The sequence below is a fragment of the Sordaria macrospora genome, chromosome 4, assembly GCF_033870435.1.
Source record: "Sordaria macrospora chromosome 4, complete sequence".
Taxonomy (NCBI): domain Eukaryota; kingdom Fungi; phylum Ascomycota; class Sordariomycetes; order Sordariales; family Sordariaceae; genus Sordaria; species Sordaria macrospora.
This window is the reverse complement of record NC_089374.1, coordinates 3,213,919-3,222,884: the sequence shown is the minus strand read 5'-3', so window position 1 is coordinate 3,222,884 and position 8,966 is coordinate 3,213,919. Positions and strand designations below refer to the sequence as shown.

The 8,966-nt window shown below is 50.1% G+C and overlaps 1 protein-coding gene across 1 annotated transcript; it reads left to right on the top strand.

Moving 5' to 3' along the window:
- The first annotated feature begins 4,085 nt into the window (after positions 1-4,085).
- On the top strand, positions 4,086-8,948 carry SMAC4_00134 (uncharacterized protein). The gene is made up of 5 exons (XM_003351545.2): positions 4,086-5,488; positions 5,654-5,983; positions 6,087-6,488; positions 6,567-6,866; positions 6,929-8,948. Exons 2-5 carry the CDS (start codon positions 5,804-5,806, stop codon positions 7,016-7,018), a joined length of 972 nt encoding a protein of 323 aa, XP_003351593.1. The 5' UTR covers positions 4,086-5,488; positions 5,654-5,803; the 3' UTR covers positions 7,019-8,948.
- Positions 8,949-8,966: the final 18 nt, after the last annotated feature.

Here is an 8,966-nt window from a genome sequence, read left to right as displayed (position 1 = left end):
TGATGATGATGATGATGATGAGAGGGTGAGCTAGCGTATTATCGTTTTTGAGGTCGATAAGGTTGCGCTGGGCTGTGCCTCTTGTGTTTGGGTTATTTTTTCTACCAAGTTTAATTCTCGGGCATATTCTTTTTTTTTTTTTTTTTTTTTTTTTTTCCCACTTCGATTCTCATCATCCTCTCTTCCTCTCACTTGTTTGCTTTACCTGTTCTTCTGGAGGAGCATTGTTGTATTGTGCGTACGGATACATCGGTTACCTCTGCCATAACGGCGGCGGCGGCGCCTTAGTTTTTTCATGGATGGGTGGATGGATGGGCTTTTACACACTTCGTTGGCTCAGTAATCGCCTCGTTATTTTTCCATGTCTTGAGTTTGCCTGTTCAACAGCGATCGACCTCTCCTGCAATGTGGAAATGAGAGAGCAAGGGGTCTCTGCCTTTTTGTCGTTATTCTTTTTTGGAAGTTTTCCAATTGTTTTATTTTCATCTATCTTGAGTATATTATATAGGCAAACGGAGGGGAATATGGAATGGGTTTGGTGGGGGGGCAGGCGCGAAGATGGATGGATTTTTAGTGTTCTGAACATGATAACCAGGCAGACAGACAGGCGAAGAGGCGTGAAACGAAGATTTCAAACATTGTTCTTTTACAACGGGATTACATACAATGATCCTTGGTACTACTGCTTTATCTTTCGTGGTATATCTTTGGTTCCTGATTAGGTATCATTAACCTCACGCTGGATAATTCTGGCTCCCTCCGTTTATATACCAGTTATCATAGTTTATTACTTCCTCGACGCAACATGCCATTTCTCGCCGTTGTGTGATTTCCTTCTCTCTCCTTTCAGCATGCTATACATCCCTACCTTGGTAGCGGTCTCTCACCTTTCTCAATGTCAAAAGCATGACAAGAACCAAAGAACCACATACGTGATTTATCTGCATCATGTCCTCGAATCACTTAGGGCCAATGTCATCCATCGTAGCTAACCTTTTTGGAGTTATGAGCATATCAACGGATGGGCTGAAGTAGAGTCCAGTCGCGATAGCTGTATACCATCATACATACGCTGTGTAACTATGAGACATGACATACACTGCTGAAGACAGTCTTCCTCTTTTGACCCCAGATTCACCCTATACCATAATCAAATGGGGAAACGAAGGTCTAGATGCAAACTCTTCCATGTTTTCCGTGGATATGCTGTCACTATACGCAGATGTGTTGTTGACAAAATCGACTTTGCTTCAGCCTAACCCAGACAAATTACCATAGGCAGTTGTTTTCGTTGCAGACATGTAAGTAAGTGATCGGTGATCTGATCTATCAGATTGATCTTCGTGGTTGTTTCCGTTATTCCACACCATAAGTGATGTGATGTCAGGCTATGTCTTCATACTACACTACACTCTCGGTAGTCTTGAGTCTTGATGTTGTTGTTTCTCTCTTTCATTCTTTCCGTTTCTCTGCCGAGCAAGCCGAGAGTCTCTTATCCATGCATGTCTGCTTTCCACATCCACATCCGCACGTACGTACGAGATCGTGGTCCCCCATCCTTCCGTTGCGGATCAGGGCATGACTTGCAGATTGTTTAGATCACTGTGGTGGGCCCATGACATAGAATAGCATGAGGACGGATGGGTGGGCGAGGTGTGGGATAGGATGGCACGGATGAGAGGGACGAAGATCGTTTGATGGAAGTCAGGGTATTTGAGGGTGGATGAACCCTGGGTGCATATCCATACTTCTCTGTTAGCAGGCTTCCCCATCGTTAAAAGACCTGGTAACGGTATGGTATTTTTTCTTGGATATGTTGAGAGTAGATGTTGACGAGTATGGCTCACTCTGTCATACCCAGCTAGAGAGTTACCTCATGTAAGTTATGTCTCGGAGCATTAGGATTCGAGGAAAGATGAACAGAAAGACAATCACCTATCATTGTTCATGTGACAGTGAATAATGCTATTCAACGGGCGATGAGCAGTGAAATGCAACAAATGTGGACAAATGGATTCGGAACTTGCGCACAATGACAGCATAGGGATGGAGGGGCATGGATGGAATCGAGTCCAGGGAGTGTGGATAATACCATAGGACAGCGGCGTCCCTTTTTGAACATTTTTTTCAAAGCAGCGCCCCGGTACCGGTCACAGTTCAGAACTGAAGATGGTGGAGGGGTTTTGAGGAAGGGGGGGCAGGGCGCGCTCCATACTGCGGAGGAGGGGGCTCTCGAGCTGGAGGGGGGGAAAATGAAAATGGGGGGAGGGGGCGCCTAAATGGAGGGGTCTGCCCCGCCTTCCGTGGTAACCCGAACTCTGCCACTGGGCAGTCTAGGCCTTGTGGAGGGGCAACATGAACGACAAGAGAGCTGTTCCGGTCAAGTCGTTCGAATGCAGTGTGTATAAAGTCCGTCTTGACCGGTATTGATTAAGGAGAGGGCGAGGGTGCTGACGGGATGACAAGACCAAAAAATCATGGAAACAGGAGACGAAATAGAGCTTTGGGTGTGATTCGGACTCGATGGCAAGGCAGATGAGTCGATCCCCGCTGTACCTAGCAATAATAGACAGAGGCGAACACTTGAGAAGCCGATGCCACTCGAGCCTTGAGCCTCTTGGCTTCCAGAAGCGGATGATGAATGCCGTGTTTTACGGAGTGTCCCAGATGGTCAAATTGGAACAGTTTGGTGGGTAGTGGGGCAGGCTATGCACTTGGGATGATGCATGAGCTGCGGTTGGAAGACTGCAAATCAGGAGCCGTTCCGTCTCACGAAACGGAGTTGTGATCCGGAGAGTCGATCGAAGCGGCAACGAGGTGAAAGTGACAAGGGAGAGCTCGACACACTGCCGAAACATCTGTAGTCTCCGAGATCCATATCGTAGGTCAGACGCCGTTGGCGCCAGGTGCAAGCTGAGGGCTACCAAAGGTTTAGTCTAGACATTGTGGCGCCTACCAGTAGTTGTTGGTTTCGTGTGTGTGTGTGATGCTTTGCTATGTCTTGTTGTGGTGATAACCCAATGCGACCAACTACAACTTCAAGGGATAAAATTATGCAAGTTCCCATGCTCTGATGCCACAGTTGCGATGGTGATTTCTCTTTTCGACGTATGGCGGTTTAGGCTGAGCATTGCCGTAACCGACCAACACCTGACCCAACTTGGACCTATCAAAATATCTCCCTGGTGTTATGGTGATGGTGGTTCAAAGAGACCTATGTTGACACTAGTCGTCGTTGACAAGGTACCGAGTTCTTGGTGACCTGGTAATTTTGCCAAAGGGCCTCCTTTTCGACGGAAACTGGCATCCTTGAGCGACCAGAATCTCAGGTTTCTATATGCAGCTAAGCATCACCTATGACCGCAGAGAAGTAGATCCCCAAGATCCTCAGCAGCCTGACTGAGGCTTTGCCAAAATGCTGCCGAGCTTCCCTGTCACTGGTTTTCCAGATACACGTCGGCGGCTGAGTCGCTCGAATGTTTCCTCGAGTGCTCACTTGATATCGATTGCCTGTCGACCTGTCTCTATACCTAGGTACCTACCTCTTCGTTTCGAGCTGTTGTAATCATGCAGACCAAGTGCTTGTGCCTGACATGGTAGGCCAGGGAGCCAGACTGCCTATATTTGCGTCTGCGGAAACTGATGTTGATGGAGGGGAAAACGACAAAAGAACAAACCTCAAAATTAGCCGGAATATTGGTGTAAAGTAACAACAAGGCGACCAAGAAGGCATTCCCGTCTTTGTTGTTGTTACCGCGTACATGCCTACCTTTTATGTAAGGTATTACACACTACCTCGACACAGAGTGAGAGTCAGGGAGGAGGAAGTTGGAGGGCTGGAAGAGATGGGAAGTTCCAGGTGACATCCACCATCGGGATCGCGAGCGGCTTAGGCGAACCAATCCCAGGCCTAGGCCCGCCAAGGAGGGTCCGGTGTTCGGGACTCGCGCTAACAGAGCCGCTCGCAGTTTGCGGGGGCAGGCAGCGCAACTCTTACCCCGTCGCGTTAGTGAGCAACATGCAATTCGACCTATGTACTCATCATCATACCTGCTCCCCCCCCCCCAGAGGCGAGTGCATGCAATTTTTCTCGAGCCAAGTTGGAAGGGCCGCTTCACTGCAACTGGAAAGGGCAAGAAGGCTCGGCCAGGATCTGACGGAGATTCAGAACGGGCACTAAGCTCACGCTCAATTTGAGTCTGTCCTTGTTGTGGTGGTTTTCAGCCGTTCGTTTAGTTGGAGTTGAGGGTTGTTCTTGCCTGCCATCGCGTCGGATGTTTCGAGTTTTCCGTTGTCACTGCTGTTTTGTTCATAGATGAGAGCCCAGTCGGCAAGAACACACCTGCACCGAAGCCCGACCAGAACGCCTGTCGTGGTTGTAACGATAAGGTACCTGACCTTTAAGGAACGCGGATTCGACCTTCCTTTCTGCCCTGGACCTAGACCTCCACTGCCTGCCTTCGTGCCTGCCTGCCCCATTGCTCTGCTAGTTCTACCATACCTAGTAATTAGCGTACATGGTCTGGAGCCCTGTGCGTTCCTGCTGCGTTGCGTGCGTGCGAATCTTGCTGCTCCATCGGCCCAGTACTTAGCCCCAAGCCAATAGCCCAATCCCTTCCTCTGCTCGCCAGTCGCCAGTCTCTAGCCCATCGCTCGGCCGGACCCCCCAGCAGCGGGCAGCCAAGTGGAAGCGTCTGCGCTCGTCCCTCTCCTCCAAAAGTCTCCAAGCAACCACCACCGACGTTGATTTTTTCTCCCGACGCTTTCTATCCCAACCAAAATAGGGCGACGTCTTTAACCACAAGAACGCGCATTTCCAACCCCACCCTGGCGATAGAAGTCCTAGCATCATAGGCATCATCTCTCGGCATCTCGTCTTTTGGCCGTCGGTCTCAATTAGACGCAGCTTTTTCCAGCGACCCTCCGACCCGCCCACCAGCGCTCTGCACTGCACCTCACTGCAGCTCTTTGCACTCTCCCGGGCAGCCCATCGACCAGTCTTCCCCGACCGTGGTTTTGGCAGTTGGCAGTGACAACAGCCTCTCCATCCCGCAGTCTCAGGACCACTTGATCTCCCCTTCTACACCTTCTCCGACTCGGGTTTTCGACGACGACACGGCCTTTTGCCTCAGCCCGTCCGCGCGACAAAAACCACGTCACCTCACAAAGGACGATCAGAGACTTCTGGACCCGTCTCCTTTCTCCATCATTGCTAACCCTCTTGTCGCCGCGTACCACCGGACCGATTTCTTCGCACCTCCGACGACGCTGCGCTAGATTTGCTTGCGCTTGCTCTAGACCGTTCGCACCTCCGCATAACCCGGTGACGACTTACTAAAACAAAAAAAACCACAAAAACACAACATTGGGTATCCGAAAGAATACCTATCTCAAGAAAAACATTACCGCTTGCTGTATCCCCAAGGAGAACGCGCTCGCATCTCCGAAACCCCCCAACAATCGCTTTTTGCTGGGATCGCTTCTGAGCGTAAGTTGATCAACTCAAACTTCTGTTACATTGCCGCTTCCCAGTCTCTGCCCAGTCCTCGCTCCTCCTTCACTTTCCCGCCATCGCGATCGCGTGCTGCAAAACTCAACATAAAAATTTGCGTCGTCATAGGCAACGTGTCTAACGTTTTTATCAATCATCTAGCTTTGCAGAAGTGCATCTTCCCCAGTTTTCTACTCCTTACGCGTGCCGCTCTTTTAGGACCGTCCCATCCGACTAGTTGGGGTCTGTCGGTCGTTACCGTGACTTCGAAACCTTGTGCGCGGTATCTCTCCGGTTGGTGAGGATTTTGCAATGGCGGACCATACCGAAGTCGATCTCGACTCTATAATCGACCGCCTCTTGGAGGTGCGGGGCAGCCGGCCTGGTAAGCAGGTGCAGCTGCTGGAAGCCGAGATTCGCTATCTCTGCACCAAGGCCCGTGAGATCTTCATTTCTCAGCCCATCCTGCTCGAGCTCGAGGCTCCCATCAAGGTAAGCGTTACATCCTCCTGATTATACCTTCACATGGCCCCATCGTGCGCCATACTGCCCTTTCTGCAGTGTTCATGGCTAACATCGTGCCCCACCTTGCTAGATTTGCGGCGATATCCACGGTCAATACTATGATCTCCTCCGTCTCTTCGAGTACGGTGGCTTCCCTCCCGAGGCCAACTACCTCTTCCTAGGTGATTACGTCGATCGCGGCAAGCAGTCTCTCGAGACCATCTGCCTGCTCCTCGCCTACAAGATCAAGTACCCCGAGAACTTCTTCATCCTTCGTGGCAACCACGAATGCGCGTCCATCAACCGTATCTATGGTTTCTACGACGAGTGCAAGCGCAGGTACAACATCAAGCTTTGGAAGACATTCACCGACTGCTTCAACTGCCTACCGATCGCTGCCATTATCGACGAGAAGATTTTCACGATGCACGGTGGCTTGAGCCCGGATCTCAACTCCATGGAGCAGATCCGCCGAGTCATGCGACCAACTGACGTACGTTACATCATTCATGTCCAAGTCTCCCCCTTGCTCGGGGAATTGCTGTAACGTGAAAAGCTAACAAACCCCCAGATTCCTGACTGTGGTCTTCTTTGCGATCTTCTGTGGTCCGACCCCGATAAGGATATTACTGGCTGGAGCGAAAACGACCGTGGTGTTTCCTTCACGTTTGGTCCGGATGTTGTTTCGCGCTTCCTCCAAAAACACGATATGGATTTGATCTGCCGTGCTCACCAGGTTGTCGAGGACGGATACGAGTTCTTCTCGAAGCGCCAACTCGTTACTTTGTTTAGTGCCCCCAATTACTGCGGCGAGTTTGACAACGCTGGTGCTATGATGAGCGTCGATGAAAGTTTGCTCTGCTCTTTCCAGGTACGTTTGCATTGCCCTGGCAAGTCCAAGACCATTACGCTCTTTCTAACCCCCCCTCGCAGATTCTCAAGCCCGCAGAGAAGAAACAGAAGTACGTTCCCAGTCTCAAAGGAGGCACTAGCAAAATCATGACCCCCAGGAAGCACAAGTAAAGAGTTTTTTTTACGAACAACCCCGTTTTTTTAGGTTCGGCCGCCGATAAACGCCTGATACTTTCGCCCACTAGCAACGAACATGAGTATCTTGCCGCCAGCTTGTCTATCGACTCCGTCTTTCTTGATCGCCAGGGCTCCCAACCATCATCCCGTCTGCCATCTATTCCGACCACTTGTTTCCGGGAGGTCTTCGCCCCTCCTGCCGCGCCAACGAAACGAAAGCCACGTCTGCCCGTCCTGTCTCTCCGTCCGTCCGGTATCCACGCAACTCGAGAGGGTAGGAAGGGAGGGGAATCTTTTTATATTTCGGGGGGATGAATAACGAACGACCTTTTCTTTTTCTTGTCTGGTCACTACTCCTGCTAGGAAAGGTATAGATAAGCAGTGTGTGTCTTAGGGGGAAACTAGTTGTTTTGTTTCGCTTTTCACCGAAAGCATATGTCATTCTGTCATGGGAGAGTGTATTGAAAATTTGTCTGTTTACATCCGCTCCAGCATCTCTGACTACGGCATGCTGTGTCTCGCCACTCCGATATCCTCCGCTCATGGTTCGATCTCGAAAGGTATCCACATCAGAGCAGCGTCCACACGTGTCTTCAGCCTAATCAACCAGCTCATCGATCCGGTTGAACAGTCCTCGCCATACCTTACTCTACAGCTCTCGCAACTTAGGCCATTATATTTCCGGATGCTGGAAACGCTAGGATTCCATCCTGGAGGTAAACTACGACCGGTGCAAACGGGTGTGACGGAACAGTGAGTGATACAAGAAGGGAGAGGATGGGATGAAAGACAGCGGTCATCTGGGCCCTGGTTCTTGTCTGACATGACGAGGACACCCTGATGGGTAGAGAGCAGACAGCACTGGGCAGGACAGGAGAAGAAAAAGAACTATCACATCAGGTCACAATATATGGGCATACAGAGAGGACAGGATGTGTGGCAAGCTCGGGTTTTTGGGGGTTCCTTCTTGGTGTTGTGAGTTATGAAGCGTGTCCGAAAATAAAGGCCAGTGGACCAGCGGATAAGAGTACGTATGGCTCTGACTTGACGGTCGAGGATCAGGCTCGGTTCAAAAGCATGGACTGGCGGTGGCTCTGGGATGACAGCGAGGCGAAAGCGGTATTGAGATACGGGCTGTTGTTTTGTGGTTGAAGTATTTGTATGTTTACCGGCCTGAGTATACGTTACGAGGGAAGGAGAAAGGGACAAAAATGTCGTGGTCGGGTGAGTCAAGCAAAGCGAATGGGTGGGATGAACAGTGGGAAGGGGAAACGTAGCGGGCTTGTGAGTTACGTAAGGAGGTTGGAGAGAGAGGCTAAGAGAAGGTGGCTGAGCTTGGGCAAGGAGTGAAGATATGTCGGATGTCAACTCATCCTTTTCTTTTCACCGTTTTGTTTTCGTACTTCATGCTTAAGGTTTCATCTCTTTTCATGTCTTTCCCAAGTGATTGACTCGCCTTACCTCTCTCCAAGATTCCGTTACCGTCAGTGTTTTCGTCATTCCGTGCTATTCGGTTTTGTTATTCACCTCAAGTCAGATAAGAGATATGTGAAATCAAGGAAAATCGATTATACTCTCTTGTTCAGCAGCTCCCACAAAAACTGTTGCCAATAACATCTCATATAGATAGCTTTTCTGCTCGACATCTTGCTGTACACATCGCTTCAACACTGCTTATGGTAGTCGTTGAGTGTCGACACGTGCAGTAAGCTGAACTCTGAAGGGAGGGAGTGATTGTGAACCTTTATCACTGCTTCACCTTCGCCTTCTGCACTGCCTTGTGAACTTTACGGTATCTACCTGCTCAGGAGTATATATGTAAGCGCCTTTAACATTCATACCCGACACCGGCTTCCTGGTTCATCTGCCCTGTTCTAGGCACACTCTGGACTCCTGTGGAGGCATCGTCACTTTTGTCTTTTTCCCCTCAACGTTTCAGTTG

What these genes read in the sequence shown, in the direction of transcription:
- SMAC4_00134 (XM_003351545.2), top strand. Translation starts at nt 5,804, where the DNA reads ATGGCGGACCATACCGAAGTCGATCTCGACTCTATAATCGACCGCCTC. An exon ending in AGCTCGAGGCTCCCATCAAG is followed by an intron (nt 5,984 to 6,086) that starts GTAAGCGTTACA and finishes CCACCTTGCTAG; the next exon opens with ATTTGCGGCGATATCCACGG. An exon ending in GAGTCATGCGACCAACTGAC is followed by an intron (nt 6,489 to 6,566) that starts GTACGTTACATC and finishes ACAAACCCCCAG; the next exon opens with ATTCCTGACTGTGGTCTTCT.